The sequence below is a fragment of the Rhincodon typus genome, chromosome 22, assembly GCF_021869965.1.
Source record: "Rhincodon typus isolate 14 chromosome 22, sRhiTyp1.1, whole genome shotgun sequence".
Lineage (NCBI taxonomy): Eukaryota > Metazoa > Chordata > Chondrichthyes > Orectolobiformes > Rhincodontidae > Rhincodon > Rhincodon typus.
In genome coordinates, this window is record NC_063353.1 from 5,393,300 (window position 1) to 5,411,054 (window position 17,755).

Below are 17,755 nucleotides of genomic sequence, written 5' to 3' on the forward strand. Positions count from 1 at the left end.
AGGGAGGGAATTCCATAGCTCAGGCAGGCCAAAGCCTTCGAGGTGTTTTAAGTAGGATGATGCAAGATTTAAAGCAGAGGCATTGGTAAATCAATAACCAATGTGGGCCGACAATGAATAAACAGCAATTGGTGAGAACTGGAGGTAGGTAGAGTCTCAAATTAATTCGAGTTGAAGGAGACTAGAAGGTAGGAGCAATAGTCGAGCCTGTAATCTTTGATCTAAATGTTCCTTTTCTCCATCTCTTCTCTAGATGGTAGAGCTAATAAAATGTATAACTATGGCATTCCTTTAGCACAAGATAATGGCATTAATCACAGGGATGCCTAAAGAGGCAGCTGCACTGAAGACAACTTTGGAACATTAAGAGATGATCTAGAAAACCCCACCTTCTGCAACTAAATGTTAAATGCATAACTTTAGCATCAGTGCACTCAAGTACAATTTGACAGGGGACACAAATGGGCAGAGGAAATGCAACAATGCAAGCTACAAACAGGTTGATGTGATGGATCTAGCGTTAGGGTGAAGGAAGTTAGCGTACTGTGTGTGCTAGCCTGCTTCTCATTTTCAGTCAATAGCAGAAGTGCAAACAAAGCCAAACGTACAAATCTTTCCTCTTCAAAGCACAGCATCCCTGTCAAAAGCCATTAGGTTTGCCTCCTCTTGGCAACACAAGGAAACCAGGTCCCTTGCTGCCCCATTTTAAAAAGTTTGTGCTTTTCTGATGTGCAGTTTGCTGGTGCACTAACATGAATGAACCAAACTCCCAGTGATGAGCAAATAGCTCAAAAGTTAGGCAGCTCCCCAGTGATACAGGCCTAATTTCTCTTTCCTGAAAGAATGCCCTGATATCAGGAGTTTATGGACACTGATCTCGACAGGGTGACTCTTTGTCCAACTAACGTTAGGCATTCCCTGGGATGGGGGATTTTAAGACTAGGGGGAAAACTTAAGGTAAGAGGAGAGAGATTTAAAAAACACATGGGCAATTTTTTTTTTTTTTTTTTAAAAAAAACACAGAGGGTGGCTCATGTGGAATGAACTTCCAGAGGAAGTGGTGGATGTAGGCACAATTACAATGTTTAAGATACTTAAATAAGCACATAAATAGGAAAGGTATGGAGGGATATGGGCCAGGTGGGACTAACTTAGTTTGGGATTATGTTCAGCATGAACTGATTGGACAGAAGGGTCTGTTTCCATGCTATGTGACTGACAGCATCACCACTGATCTGATCAGAAATTGCTCTAAATTGTGATCTACATTTCAGAAGGAAGTTTTCCAGTTTGTGATAACTATGTCACAAAGACAAAGACAATCTAAAAGCTCCTTCAAGGTGGCATTGTGGCAAATCCACAAGATGCTATATTAAGTCATCCAGAAGTTACAGTTGGATATCAGCTCTATATTGAGTCATAAGCATAAACACCACCATTTCCTAGTGACTTCATTCTGAAGAAGGGTCACCAGACCCGAAATGTTAACTCTCCTTTCTCTCCACGGATGCTATCAGATCTGCTGAGTTACTTCAGCAATTTCGGTTTCTGTTTCAGATCTCCAGCACCCACAGATCTTGGTTTTACATTACATGCATGGGAGTGAATGTTGACTTCAGTGAGAGAATTCAGAGCCATTTTCTTGCTGGGAGTGGCTCCTGGTTGAGCATTATGTATAGAGAGCTGCCATAACAGCCTGGGATTTGTTTACTCAAACACAATAACCTTGAGCTCACAGTGAAGTATTTCATGTTAGGAAAAGATTTGATTGGGTAGCAATAGAGAAAAGGTTTCCACTTAGGAGAATATACTTTTTAAACTGAGTTTGGAACACCAGATCAAAGGACGGGAAATGAAAGCACATTTTGCTTCCTCACTTGCTTGGAAATTGTTAAATCCTGAATATTTTCCTGTTTGGATGAAAAGACCTGAAATGTGAACTCATATTCACTACTCACAAATGTTGCCTGACCTGCTGAACGTTTCCAGAATTTTTTTAATATAATTTTCGTTTCAGATTTCCAACAACAGCTGTATTTGACTTTGGTGTTGCTGTCAGGGTCTGTACAACATCTCAGCAAAGTACTGCCAGGAATCTGTGACTATATCCCAGGTAGAATCATCACCTTAAAAACAGGCAGAACTAAGGGGAGATTCTAGAGGTTTTGGCTTATGCAAAGAATAACAAATCAATAATGGGAAGACCACTTTGTTTCCAGGCTTCAAGTGGGTTTGCATTTGACACCTTTTCAAATTTATTGGCTTCATTATTAAACTTTATTCAAGAATGTCTTAGCAGTAGATTGGTAGGAACATGTGCATAGGAATACAAACAATTCCCGATTTATATGCTTTGAAAACAAAAATTCAAGATGTATTCATTATCAGACAGCCCTACCAGGAACTGTTCAACTCGTCACTCATCTTGTTTGTTCCATTATGGAGGAAGACAAGAATAGCATTGTGGTGGTGGTGGGGTGGTGGTGGATTGGTGGGGGGGGGGGGGGCGGTGCAGGGGTTGTATCACCTCAGTCACACACTAATCGCGCCCCCATAATTACCACGGTGCCTTCACTGTTTCCACACCAACATCCCAAACTTTTCTATTGGTTACCATTGTGGGAGTACCCTCACCACACAGACTCTAATGTGAGGAAAAAGCAACAGCTACTTTCATAGGACCCTCACAGGGTGGAAGCAGGCCATTCAGCCCGAGTCCACACTGACCCTCTGAAGAGAGTGTTTCACCGAGACCAGAGCTCCTACCCAATCCCTGTAACCCTCAATTTCCCATGGCTAACCCACCTAGCCAGCACATCCCTGGACACTACGGGCAACTTAGCATGGCTAATCCTGCACATCTTTGGACTGTGGGAGGAAGCCAGAGCACCCGGCAGAAACCCACGCAGACACAGGGAGAACGTGCAAACTCCATACAGACAGGGACCCGAGAGTGGAATCAAACCCAGGTCCCTGGCGCTGTGAGGCAGCACTGCTAATCACCGAGCCACCATGCTGCCACTTTCTCACTGTGCTGAAATTGTGAGGACAAACTTCCCTTTTACCACCAATGCACACATTACTAGAACTAAAAGCACACCTATCTGCCATATTCACCAACAGAGATTGTAGGATTCTGTGTGATTGATCTTATTGATGTGCATGTGACCAGAGAAATGAGCAAAGACTTGCTTCAACAGTGCAGTATGTGTTAACAAGCTGAGAGTGCATTCAGTACTGAGTCAGGAATGGCTCATTGCAATGACCCGAGTGAAATCTGGATAGTGTTTGCACCGAGGGCGTGCTGCAGTGTCAGGGTGGTCATGATTTCAGCCGAGATATATAACCAAAGGCCAGTTTTAACACATCAGGTTAAAAGTAAAAGACACCTTGCACTATTTTGTCGGTCACCTACAGCAGTTTAAGAAGGCAGCACACCACCATCTTCTCAAGGACAACTAGGGATGGGCAATAAGTGCCGTCCCAGCAGCAACATCCTTGCCCCTTGAGTGAACAAAAAAGCCCAAAATTTGAACAGCAGCAAGAACATACTCCCTGGTGTCTACCCAAAAATTTAAATCTCAAAACAACACCATGAAAAAGAAGAACTCCTGGTCATTTAATCTAGCATATATTTTGATATGTGAATGTTGGTCACCGTATCTGCCTTTCAAGCAATGTTGAGTGATTTGTTGGCTGTGAAGTGTGTGAGAAATGCTAAAAAAAAAAATGTTCTTGGGGGTTTTACAGTTATTTCACATAATGATATCAAAATTTGCACATTAGTGCTCAGGTCTGTAAGAGAATGCATTGAGCCTATAGCCCTGATTGCAAAGGGAGAACGCTATTGCTGGCACGATCAGTCACAACCTCCCTCTGCCTTCTTCACAACATTAAACTACACCAAACAAGGAAAGCTTCAAATAAAATTAAAAATGGCAAAGACTGGAAAATGTTCAGTAGATCAGGCAGCTTCTGTGAAGAGAAATATTTGAGTTAACATTTCAGGTCAGTGAACTTCTGTTCTGGGAGAAAGTCATTGTCCTAAAATGTTAACTCTGGGCAGTATCTTATCAGGGTCTGAGCGACGTGAATTATCGAGAGGTTTTAAAAATAGCACTGGATCTCAGGGGAGCAGCGAGCAGCTCTAGAAAAACGAGTGTAAGATGGTGCGGAAATTGGATGCGCTTCTCATCATGAGAGCTCAAACGTCAATTAACGTGGTGACTCGAGCTCATGGCGAGATTCACGCCACTAAAAACTCTACGTAACTCCAACTTTGAGGAAAAACCCATAAGACATCTCCTTCTGTCTCCAAAAAAGCCAGGATCATCCAGTTCAGTACTGCTCCTGGCTCCCAGCTCTGGACCCTGAACTGCACAGAGGGGTTGCACAGAGCTCTAGGCCCCAGCGACTGGAGTTGATGTGTCCCACACCCACACCTACCCCCATCTCCCTGGGCCCTGGTATCCACAAGACCTGCTGAAAACTTTGAGCATTTTTCATCCTTACTTCAGGTTTCCAGCATCTGCAGCATTTTGCATTTCTACAGGGGAAAATCTTACCATCTGAGTTGTGATCGTTTTGAATCGAATAGTGGCCTCCTCTGTCCTAGGACCTTGCATTAGCATTAAGACCTCCTTATCCAGGGTCTCATCAAAGGTGCATTCAGAGACCGTTGACCATTCAGAACTGTCCACCTTAGAAAGAAAGTTGCACAAAACACCGTCACGTATTTCAGAAGTGACATTCCCAGTACAATTCGATGCAAGCTTTCAAATAAGTACACTGACCTATTTTCCTGTACTGAAACACCCAGAATCAAACATCATGAAAGAGAGAGGCACAAAACTGAAGCTTGCCGGGACTCAAGATGACTTTGTTTCTCCTTTCAGCAATGTTTAAGGTCAGTACATCCAGACACAACTAGTCAGTAAAGCTTCAATTCAAAAACTGTTTCTAGGCATGCTGACAAAGTTTGATCTTCATATGTTAAAACAAGTCTGCATATTATACAACTAATTTAAAATAAACCAACTGAAAATGATCAATGTTTACAGACAGTAGAGGCAGAAAACAAGCTTTTTTGATACGAAATGCACTATAATTATATGGAAGAGACCACTGGCTCTTGTCACAAGAATCATGAGCAGAAACTCCCCGCTGCTCACATCAGGAACCTTCGCAACAATATCTTTATCTTTTAAAACCTAGTAAAGGGGAGACTGCGACAGATTCCCTTAACATGTTTCCTTTACTATAATACTGTATAAGAACCATCGTAGAAAATCCCCAACTACATCCAGCAAAATCCATGAAATCATATTTGCCCATTTGTACCAGCATCAGCTGTTTGCCTCCATTCCTGCTGACTCAGCCCCAAAGCTCTGTAAATGACTCCTTTTCAAGTATTGACTCAGCTTCCTTTTGAAAGTCGTATTTGAATCTGTTGCCAACACTATTTTAGGCAGCGTATTCCAAATTGAAACAAATCAGAGATGGCGGCAGTGGCACAGTGGATCACAAAAACATACAAACATGACAATTAGGAGCATGAAGTAGGCCAGTCAGGCCCTCGAGTGTGCTGTGCCATTAATAAAGACAATGGCTGATCTGGTTGTAACCTCAAATCTGCATTCCCATCTATCCCTGATGAGGTTTCACTCCTTCTTAACAAAAATCTATTGAGCTCTGCCTTAAAAATATACAAGGATTTTGCGTTCACTGATTCACAGGGTCAGAGTTCCAAAGACTCTAAACCCTGAGAAATATTTCACCTTGTCTGTTTGAAATGGGCGACCCCTGATTTTAAACGGTGACACCTATTTCTGTATCTCCTATAAATGGAAACATCTTCAGGTGAATGAAGAAAAAACTGCTTCCAAAGCACTTACATCTTTCCAAAATAAGGTGAACCATACTGTACATACTTTGAGATGTAGCCTCACCAAGGCCTTTAATTTAATCATGAGATGGGCATTTCTGGCTGGTCCAGAATTTATTGCCTGTTCCTCATTGCCCTTGAAAAGGTGGTGGAGAGTTGTTGCCTTGAACTGTGCTTTTCCATGTGCAGTAGGCACACCTCAATGCTGTTAGGGAGGGAGCTCCAAGCTTTTGACCCAGCCACACTGAAGGAACAACAACACATTTCCAAGTCAGGATGGTGAGTGCTTAGAGGGGAACTTGCAGGTGGTGACATTTCTGTGTATGTGCTGTCTTTGTCCTTCTAGATGGAAGTGGTCCTATGTTTGGAAGGAGCTGTCTAAGGATCTTGGCAAATTTCTGCAGTGCATCTTGTAGATAGTACACACTGCAGCTACTGAGTGTCAGTGGTGGGGGGGGAGTGGATGTGGTACCAATCAAGCAATCTGCTTTGTCCTAGATCGTGTCAAGCTTTGAGTGTTGTTGGGACTGCACTCATCTAGGCGTGGAGAGTATTCCTCCATACTCCTGATTTGTACACTGTCAATGGTGGAGGGGCTTTGGGGAGTCAGGAGATACATTAATGGATGGTGATAGTGAGGATTCACTGATGGTAGCACTATGAAACATCAAGGGGTGGTGGTCAGATTGCCTCTTATTGGAGACATGTGGCACGAATGTTACTTGCCACTAGGCAGCCTAAGCCTGGATATTGTTGCATTTGAACATGGACTGCTTTAGTATCTAAGGAGTCATGAATGGTGCAGAATTGTATAATCAGCAGCGAATTTCCCCACTTCTGACCTCATGATGGAGGGAAGGTCATTGATATAGTAACTGAAGATGGTTGGGCATAGAACACTACCCTGAGGATCCCCTGGAGCTGGGATGACTAACCTCCAACAACCACAACCATCTTCCTATATGTTAGGTATGACTCCAATTAGCAGACAGTTTTCCCTCTACTTCCCATTGATTCCAATCTTGCTAGGGACACTCCATCAAACATGGCCATTATGTCAAAGGAGTCACTCTCCCCTCACCTCTAGAATTCAGCTCTTTTGACCATGTTTGACACAAGGCTGTAATGAATAACTGAAGCATTACCATCCCTACTTTTGTATTCCAATGCCCTTGTGATAAACAATAACATTCAATTATTTATCTACTTACTTACTGTAACTAATGTCACTGGGAGAGTAATCTAGAACTCCAGGCTAATGTACTGGGGCATTGACTTGAATCCTACAAGGGCAGATAGTGCAATTTGAATTTAAAATCTGGAATTAAAGGTAGCCTAATCACACCCATGCTGAGTGTTGTAAAAGCCTATCTGGTTCACAACATCCAGGCAGGAAATCTGCCGTCCTTCCCTAGTCTGGCCTTTATGTGACTCCAGCACCACAGCAATGTGGTTGACTTTTAACTGCCCTTTGAAATCATAGAAACCTAGAGAGAGTGTGGAAGCAGGCCATTTGGCCCATCGAGTCCACGTCAACCCTCCGAAAAGCATCGCACCCAGACCCACCCCCCAACCCTACCCCTGTAACCCTGCATTTCTCTTGGCTAATCCACCTAGCCTGCACATTCCTGGTCACTACATGGCAATTTAGCATGGCCGACCCACCTAACCTGCACATCTTTGGACTGTGGCGGGGTGGGGGGTGGGAAGCCAGAGGAAACCCATGCAGACAGGGGGAGAACATGCAAATCCCTCACAGACAGTCGCCCAAGGCTGGAATTGAACGCGAGTACCTGAAGCTGTGAGGCGACAGTCTAACCACGGAGACACCTGGCTGCTCCAGGCCAGGTAAGCCGCTCTGTTCAAATGTCCCAGGTTTTAAATGTTTCCGGTGTGAATAGAAAGGGAGGTAAAAGGGGTGGGGGAGTTGCAATACAGGTAAAGGAGTATCACACAGCTGTATCGTGGGAGGATATATCAGAGGACTTGTGCAGTGAGACAATGTGCGTAGGACTCAAGAACAGGAAAGTGAAATCACAATGCTGGGGTATACTACTCTCCCAGCGACCAGTGGGAGATAGAGCAGAGGTTGTGTAGACAGATTTTGAAAAGATGTAAAAACAGCAGGGTTGTGGTGGGTGATTTTAACTTCCTCTGTATTGACTGGGACTCCCTATGTGTTAGGGACTTGGATGGAGCAGAATTTATAAAGGACCACTCAGGAGGGTTTCTTAACACAATATGTAAACAGTCCAACCAGGGAAGGGGTTATACTGGACCTGGTTTTGGGAAATGAGCCTAGCCAGGTGAAGGAAGTTTCAGTAGGGGAGCATTTCAGGAGTAGTGACCATAACACTGAGTTTTAAGATAGGGATAACACCAGTCCTCGGGTGAAGGTGTTAAATATTGGGGGGTGGGGGGAGAAGAGAGAGAGAAGGTGAACTACAAGAATATTAAGCAGGAAATGGAGAATGTTGATTGGAGACGGCTGTTTGAGGGTAAATCTACATTGGACATGTGGGAGTATTTCAAATGTCAGTTGATAAGAGTTCGGGGCGGCACGTTCCTGCGAGGATGAAAGATAGGTATGGCAAGTTACATGAACCTTGGAACGACCAGGGATGTTATGATCTTGGTCACAAAGAAAAAGGAAGCATACATAATGTCTAGGAGGATGGGAACTGATGAAGCTCTTGAAGTGTATAAAGGAAAATAGGAAAAAGACTTAAACAAGGAATTAGAAGGGCTAAAAAGGGCTCATGGAAAGTGGTTAGCAAATAGGATTAAGGAGAATCCTAAGTTTTTTTTAATAAAAAGCAAGGAGAGTGGCTAGGGAAAGGATTGGCCCACTCAAGGACAAAGGAGGGAATCTACATGTCGAGCCTAAAGAGGTAAGTGAGGTTCTAAACAAAGTACTTATGTCCATATTCACCAAAAAGAGAAAGGATTGGTGGAGGATGATCTCAGGGAAGGGAGTGTTGAGTTTTTAAGCCAAATTGCTATTATAAAGGAAGAGGTGTTCCCGGTCTTAAAAACGGGTTAAGGTAGATAAGTCCTTGGGTCCTGATGGGGTCTATCCCAGAATACTGAAGGAGGCAAGAGAACAAATTGCTGGAGTATTGACAGACATCTTTGTATCCTCTTTGACCACAGGTGAAGTCCCAGAGGACTGGAGAATAGCTAATGTTGTCCCATTGTTTAAGAAGGGTAGCAGGGATATTACAGGCTTGTAAGCCTCACGTCAGCGGTAGGGAAATTATTGGTAAAGATTCTCAGGGACAAGATCCATACGCATTCAGAAGCAAATGGACTTAATGACAAACAACATGGTTTTGTGCGGGGGAGGTCATGCCTCACTAACTTGATCGAGTTTCTTGAGGAGGTGACAAAGATGATTGATGAGGGAAAAGCGGTTCAAGTTATCTACATGGACTTCAGCAAAGCCTTTGACAAAGTCCCTTATGGCATACTGGTACAAAAGGTGAAGTCACATGGTATCAGGGTGAGCTGGCAAGATGGATACAGAACCAGCTTAGTCATAGCAGACAGAGGGTAGCAGTGGGAGGATGCTTTTCAGAATGGAGGGTTGTGACTAGTGATGTTCCATAGGGATCAGTGCTGGGACCTCTACTGTTCATGGTCTACATAAATGATTTGGAGGAAAACGTGGCTGATCTAATTAGTAAATTTATGGACGACACAAAGATAGGTGGAGTTGCGGAGAGTGAGGAGGATTATCAGAGGATACAGCGGGATATAGATCAGGTGGAGGCATGGGCAGAAAAATGGCAAATGGAGTTTAATCTGGACAAATGAGAGATGATGCATTTTGGAAGGTCAACTACAGGTGGAAATTATACAGTGAATGGCAGAATCCTTAGGAGTATTGATATGCAGAGGGAACTGAGTGTGCAGGTCCACAGATCACTGAAGGTAGCAGTGCAGGTAGATAAGGTAGTGAAAAAGGCCTATGGCATGCTTGTCTTCATTGGAAGGAGCACGGAGTACAAGAATAGGCAATTTATGCTGCAGCTTTATAGAACTTTAGTTAGGCCACACTTGGAATATTACGTACAGTTCTGGTGACCACACGACTAGAAGCATGTGGATGCTTAGGAGAGGGTACAGAAAAGGTTTACCAGGATGTTGCCTGGTATGGGGGAGTTTAGCTACAGAGAATGGTCGGATAGACTGGATTTGTTTTCACTGGAACGCAGGAGGTTGAGGGGGCAACCTGGTAAAAGTTTAAAAGATTGTGAATGGCATGGACAGTGTGGAAAATATGAGGCTTTTCCCCAGGGTGGAGAGGTCAATTACTAGGGGACACAGGTTCAAGGTACGAGGAAGTTTCAAAAAAAAAAAAAGAAGAAAAAAAAAAAAAGTGCGAGGCAAGTTTTTCACACAAAAGGGTGGCGAGTGCCTGGAACGCACTGCCAGAGGTGGTGGTGGAAGCAGACACAATAGCAGCATTCAAAAAGCACCTGGGTGAATAGGAAGGGAATAGAGGGATAAGGATCCTGCAAGTGAAAACAATTTTAGAATGGAAGGGCAAAATGTGGCAGTGCAGGCTTGAAGGGCTGAAGGGCCTGTTCCTGTGCTGTATTGTTCTTTGTTCAAGTGCAAAGATGAACGACAACAAATGCTGGCCTTGCTAGTGATGCCAAAATCCCGAAAGATCGGCAAGATTAGGAGGAGTTCTTCAATGACCTTACCTCAAAAACACATTGAGCATTTAAAAGCTCTGACTGCAAGGAGCTTGGTCTCTTGGTTAGGTCGTGTCCATCTTGGGGCATTTCCGGCAACTTAATGCACTCGCTACAAACAGTAAGAGACAATATAAATGAGTTGCTAGCATCTCAATGTAATTAAGTTGTTGTTCAGGATCATTACTCACGAAGCTAACTCCTGTTGTGTTAGCAGTTGATTTTCTAATTTTGTCTTCTCCATTCTCAAGGCCTGAAAGGATATTCAAGGCAGGTATTTAGACAAGAGGTTGTTTCTTCTTTTGTTTTTTTTTTGTTATTAGAAATAAAATCGTACCTCTACCACCAAGGAATATTCAACAATGGAATTCTTAAGTTCCTCAATATGATTATCCCTCTGTAATGAAAGAAGACTCTTTTAAATTACAAATAAACGTATCCTTCTTTCCATTCCCTACCCAGAAAATACACAAATTGAGAAGGAATAATATTGACTCCTGCGCTGCATAGATCCCAGTTTTCACTCTCTTTAAGATGTTAAGATATATTCAGACAAAATTGCAAGATGTTTAGCCAGAATACAGTTTTCCTTATTCTTTGAAAATAACAGATGTGTTGTCTAGGCTTTGCAAATTAGTTGAGGTGCTGCCCTGGAGAATGTACCAGAAGACAATTGCCCTCCATGACTATCAAACATTCGAGCATTAGGTGAAGCTGGCCTTCTCATGCTGCTATGATGCAGGAGCAACATAAGTGATACTCACCTCTAAGAGGATGCTAGGGGCTGTCTGTTAACCACATGAATGAGTAATGCAGTATAAGAATTCCAGCTCCAGTGCAATGTAAGGTACACAAGGCCATATGACCCAATCTCTGGCAGGCTACATCAAAAAACATGGTACAGCCATTCACAAACGCAGAGTATAGACAGTAATTTACCAGCCTGTGCTTCTGTAACTCAGCACAGTGATAAATGCTGGTCTTGATTCTGCGTACTTATAGTATAATCCCAAGTATGCTAAGAATTACCCTAAATACCAATTTAAGATCATCGTTTGGGCTCAAGTATCTTTATAGAAGCTACATATAGTCATACAGAGGAGCCTGTCCTCTATAGGCAAAGAAACACACGTAGAGATTGTGCATTTTTTCAAAATGCATGGCGGTAGGTGTGTGACAATAGTTCTGATGCACTTTCCATAGCAACAAGTCTACCAGAGTTGATTTGATTGTGTTGTGAGGAAGGGTCACTGGACCCGAAACATTAACTCAATTTTCTCTTCACAGATGCTGCCAGACCTGCTGAGCTTTTCCAGCAACTTCTGTTTTTGGTTCTTGATTTGACAACCAATCAGCTCGCCCATTTTCAAAGTGTTGCTCCCTTTGAAATCCTTTCATTACTACCAATGACTTAGGTTAAAAAGCATCCATAGCATGTCTGTTTACAGCAATATCCGAGCTCCATACTAGCAAGTGACTGTTCTTTTTAAGACTTGGCGACAGAAACAAAGAAGTGGCCGGTCAAGGACAAAAACAACATCAATTCTCTTGACATTCCTTTTTCCGATACACGTGCAAGTATTGCATCAAAAGGGACAATTTCCCACTCTGGGACCTCCTGCATGATTTCCATCAACAGCGTTACTGTTTTATCCAAAAGGAAAACAAAAAAATTTAGGAGGGCAAAGTTTAACAACATGAGGAAACCTTTCAGGATAAGATGAATCACTATGTTGCCACCCCATGCCAGCTGTCTGATATTGTCTTGTTGAATTACATCTGGAAGTGTATGCCAAAATTTCAGGAGACTGCTCTAAGCATGACACGCAGGTCCACATTCCAGCCCTGGCCCTTGGCTGAACTAGTACCGCACACACCTAGCCCCTCAGGGTCCTGAGCTAACCCAACAACTGGTTTTAATGAGTGATGTAAATTAATCATCCTTATTGGAGTGGGAAGTCCAAAATGAACATTTGAGCAGGATGACAGGTGGGGAAGTGTGGTTTAAGAGAGGGGGTGGAGTTAGGTAAACAGGAATTAAACAGGTAGGTTATTTCTGACAAGGACTGCTTACAAAAACATAACGGAGATAGACGTTGCATTCAAAAGTAAAACCTGGATAACCCAGATGTTAGGGTCATTTCAAAAAGTTAGAAGAGCCACTCTGATCAACATGACATCTGCTTGACCCAAGAGAGATTGCAAATTTAGCAAATACATTTTACATAAAAATAATACAGACCTCGAGCAAAGCTGCGTCCTTGTTATGCACTAGATTGTCAAGATCAGTTAACCGCATCTGAGGGAGGAAGAAGAAGAATAGATTAAAGTTTTCTCAATGGAAATTGAAAAAAGTGTTTCAGCTGAGGACAGCTAAGGGGCTTTTTCTCCCTGGAGAATTGAAGGCTGAGGAGTGACCTTATAGAAGTTTATAAAATCATGAGGGGTATGGATAGGGTGAATAGCCAAGGTCTTTTTCCCCATGGTGGGGGAGTCTAAAACTAGACCAGAGCTAGACACTGTAGATGCAGGGAGGATGTACCCGATGGTGGGTGCATCCAGAACCAGGGGTCCCAGTATGAGGATTTGGGATAGACGATTTAGAACAGAGATGAGGAGACATTTCTTCACCCAAAAAGAGTGGTGAGCTTGTGGAATTCATTACCACGAAGTATTTGATGGCAAAACACAATGTATTCAACAGGCGGCTAGATATAGCACTTGGGGTGAATGGGATCAAAGGTTACAGGGAGAAAGCAGGATTAGGCTATCGAGTTGAATGATCACCCATGATCGTGATGAATGGCGGAGCAGGCTCGAAGGGCCGAATGGCCGCCTCCTGCTCCTATCTTCTGTGTTTCTACGTAGAGGGCACAGGTCTAAGGTGAGAAGGAATAAATTTAAAAAGGGACCTGAAGAAGGGCAACTTTTTCACACAGAGGGTGGTACAATTACAACATTTAAAAGACACCCAGATGGATACATGAATAAGAATGGTTTAGAGGAATGGACAGGTTGGACTGAAGGGCTAGTTTTAGTGCTGTACAATTCTATGAGTCAATGACTCTATGACACGCACAATATTAATTTAATTGCCATATTTAGTTTGAAACCTGCATAAACTGCTCTCACTTGTGGTACACTGCTTTAAAAACTACTTCTGATGATCAACCACAGAAATGAAAGTATATCTTTTAAGCTTCAAATATTGCATCAATTTTATACAAAATCAAACTTGACAAAAACAGTAGGATACACTTTCCCCGCCAACCGCAAGTCAGAAACTTGTCAGAAGTGGCTCAGTCAAGCTTCCACTAAAATAAATTTACATAATCCCAAATGGTATACAATTATTTCACACACCCATAGTTGAGCAGTTGAGCAGCAATGGTAACCTACTGCAATTTTATTAATTCAGCAGAAAATCACCAAAAATAGCTATTTTTCACAATTTTTTCAGACCTCCTCATTGCAAACAACCTGATTTAAAGTCTCAATTTCTTTTAAACTCACACTGATCCATTTAATAATGGTTTGTTCATTCGTTAGAGCGAATTAAAGAGTCCCCATCTGTCTAAGAAAATAAGCAGAATTTTGACAAGCCTTCCCTAACTAGTTCAATTGGCAAAGTCCAGTTGCAGCAAGTGCCCGATTTGAATGAATTGAATCTCGAACGATGTAAAAGATCACAAAACAAAACCCAAGTAAGATTTTCCAAAAACTCATGCTTAAAATTTTTTCATCTTTTACGCTAGTTTGGTAAATTCTGCTCAGATATGACTTGCTAATGCTAATGACATGCTAACCTAAATGATTGGTTGAGCATGTTCCCAGTAAACAGATGCCACGCTGAATTCAGTTTGGGATGTTTTAGTGTGGTCACCTAACGAAGGACGTGTGGGACACGTTACCGAGAAGCGAATCCTCTCTAGATCCTGTTGCACCTCGTAGTTTGCTTTGTTCTGACCATCAATTAGGGAAAGGTTGCTTGGAGCCAGAGTGCAATACAAGTCATTATGCTGCAACTAAGCCAAAGGCAGGCAAGGTGGCATACATTGGAGTAATGTAGCTACATACGGCCCGCAGAAGGAAGGTACTTGAACTGCCAAGTAGAAGGATGCCCCCACAGGCTGTTCTATTTTACTGCAAGAGTGAAAAGTCACACAGTCAGTTCTTGTTCGGAGCATTTCTTCATACAGGTGGTCATGGAAATTTTGAACTCTCCTACACTCCCCCAAAAAAAGCTGTCAAAGTTAGGTCTGGAAAATTTCAAAACTGTTGGGGAGGTTTGAGGATGGTCAAGGATATTACCCCTAGTGGGCTACAGAAGCTGAGACACTTAGCGTATGAAAGACAGAGCGATAGATTTCATGATACTAAAGACAATTGAGAGAGAGGGCACAATGGTAGTGTAGGAAAACGGTTTTGAGGAAACTATTGGCTATGATCTAGTTGAATGGTGGAACAGGCTCAAGAGCTGGAATAACCTACTCCTGTTCCTCCTCGCTATATTTCTATTCATGGATTTGAACCACAGCAAGTGAGTAGCATCATGATATAGCCTAGTCACATCCCAATACTGAATGATAGTATTGACTCGAGGGACAGAATGCGTACTCTTTGGTGGTCATTCTTTACTGAAGCTTTAAAAGAGAAAGTTCATAACATGGACGTAGATTCAGGCATCGCAGGAGTTCCAACGCTACTTACCAAGAGTAGAAATGATCAAGTTCATCTATTAAAGGGTCCATGCAGTAACATACCTGAAGCTCTGTCTTATCATTGCACAGCACAGCAATCCTGTCATGAAGTGCCTCCATCTCTATGGCAATTTTTAGATTCTGAAGCAAAGGCAAGAATATCATTAAGGATAATTATGCTTGCAATTGACTGTAACAAGGTTTTACAATATTAATCTGATCACAGTTACAATACATCTTAATTGCACATTCAATGTTCCCATGAGCTTACCATTGCTCAGGGGGGTCAGTGTTATTCTCACACTGTGGTGCTCCACCAGAGTACATCCAAACAGATGGATCATAGTCTGGTTCTGCTCCTTCAGTCCTTTGAACCTGCTCTGCTATTCAATAAGATCACAGCTGATGCTGGTGTCAAATGTCACACCCCCAACTACTCCTGTTAACCCTCAATACCCTTCTCTAATGAAAGTCTAGCTCAGACTTTAGAATATTCCATGACCCCAAATCCACTGCCTTCTGCAACAATGAGCTCCCTATCACCCAAACCTCAAAATATTGCTCTCATCTTTGCCCCCAGTTATTAAAACAATGCCCCCTAGTTCTGGACTCACCCACAGGAAGAAACATCTCCAATCATTCAGGATCTTGTACATCTCAAACAATCACCACTTCCTCTTATAAACTCCAGTGGAAACCATCCCAGCCTGCTTAATCCAGGTATCAATATAGTAAACCACTTCCAAACATATCTACGTATTTCCATAAATAAGGAGACCAAACCTGTACACAGTATTTGAGATATGGTCTCGCCAATATCAGGTGTAACTGAAGAACATCCCTACTTTTGCGTTCAATTCTGCTTATCACAAAGGATAGAGTTTCATTAATTTCCTTTATTGCTGGTCATACCTGCATACTAACCTTTTGAAACTTGGGCACTGGAACACCAGATCCCTCTGTACCTTGGTAATCTGTCATTCTTCTCCAATTAGGTAACACATTACTTTATTCTACCTGCCAAAGTGAACAATTTCATTCGTTCCTGCATTATACTTCATCTACCAGATTTTTACGTACACTCTCAACCTACCTACATTGTTCTGGAACCTCTGTTTCATTTGTCAACTTAGTGACTGTATCTCCAGTACCCCCATTGATACAAATTGTAAAACGTTGAGGCTCTAGTACAAACCCTTGCAGGACCACACTCATCACCTGCCAACTAGAACAAGAGCTATTGATGCAGACCCTGTTTTTTGCTCGCCAGTCCATCTTCTATCCATGTTAATACATCACTCTTTTACACCACGTGCTGCTATTTTGCACAATAAATGGTGAGAATCTTGTCAAAAGCCTTCTGGAAATCAAAGTAGATTTGTTAATGGGTTCCCTCTTACACAAAGCACACGTTACTCCTTTAAAGAACTCTTGAACTGGTTAAACAGGATTTCCTTTACAAAACCATGCTGACTCTGCCTGATTACAGAGATAGTAGGAACTGCAGATGCTGGAGAATCTGAGATAACAAAGGTGTAGAGTTGGATGAACACAGCAGGCCAAGCAGCATCTTAGGAACAGGCAGGCTGACGTTTCGGGCCTAGACCCTTCATCAGAAATGGGGGAGGGGAAGGGGGTTCTGAAATAAATAGGGAGAGAGGGGGAGGCGGATAGAAGATGGATAGGAAACAGACAGGTCAAAGGGGCGGGAATGGACCCAGTAAAGGTGAGTGTAGGTGGGGAGGTAGGGAGGGGATAGGTCAGTCCAGGGAGGACGGACAGGTCAAGGGGGCGGGATGAGGTTAGTAGATGGGAAATGGGGGTGCGGCTTGAGGTGGGAGGAAGAACTGGTTACGGAAGTGGGGACGAGCTGGGCTGGTTTTGGGATGCGGTAGGGGGAGGGGAGATTGAAGCTTGTGAAATCCACATTGATACCATTGGGCTGCAGGGTTCCCAAGTGGAATAGGAGTTGCTGTTCCTGTAACCTTCGGGTGGCATTGTTGTGGCACTGCAGGAGGCCCAGGATGGACGTGTCGTCTGAGGAATGGGAGGGGGAGTTGAAGTGGTTCACGACTGGGAGGTGCAGTCGTTTATTGTGAACCGAGCGTAGGTGTTCTGCAAAGCGGTCCCCAAGCCTCCGCTTGGTTTCCCCGATGTAGAGGAGGCCACAACGGGTACAGCGTATGCAGTATACCACATTAGCAGATGTGCAGGTGAACATCTGCTTGATGTGGAAAGTCTTCTTGGGGCCTGGGATGGGGGTGAGGGGTGAGGGGGCAGGTCTAGGGGCAGGTGTAGCACTTCCTGCGGTTGCAGGGAAAAGTGCCGGGTGTGGTGGGGCTGGAGGGGAGTGTGGAGCGGACAAGGGAGTCCCAGAGAGAGTGGTCCCTCCGGAAAGCAGATAAGGGTGGGGAGGGAAAAATATCTTTGGTGGTGGGGTCGGATTGCAGATGGCAGAAGTGTCGGAG

At 43.3% G+C, this 17,755-nt stretch overlaps 1 protein-coding gene across 4 annotated transcripts in view; it reads right to left on the reverse strand.

Annotated features, from left to right (window-relative positions):
- The window catches only part of irag2 (lymphoid-restricted membrane protein), a 156,201-nt gene that overhangs the window by 90,460 nt on the left and 47,986 nt on the right, over positions 1-17,755 (reverse strand). For all 4 annotated transcript variants that reach the window (XM_048610272.1, XM_048610271.1, XM_048610269.1 and 1 more), the window contains exons 11-16: positions 15,351-15,428; positions 12,830-12,886; positions 10,925-10,984; positions 10,779-10,840; positions 10,597-10,699; positions 4,566-4,700 (exon numbers count right to left, since the gene is read on the reverse strand). In XM_048610272.1, the coding sequence (XP_048466229.1) occupies positions 4,566-4,700; positions 10,597-10,699; positions 10,779-10,840; positions 10,925-10,984; positions 12,830-12,886; positions 15,351-15,428 (495 nt within the window). The remainder of the gene's footprint in view (positions 1-4,565; positions 4,701-10,596; positions 10,700-10,778; positions 10,841-10,924; positions 10,985-12,829; positions 12,887-15,350; positions 15,429-17,755) is intronic.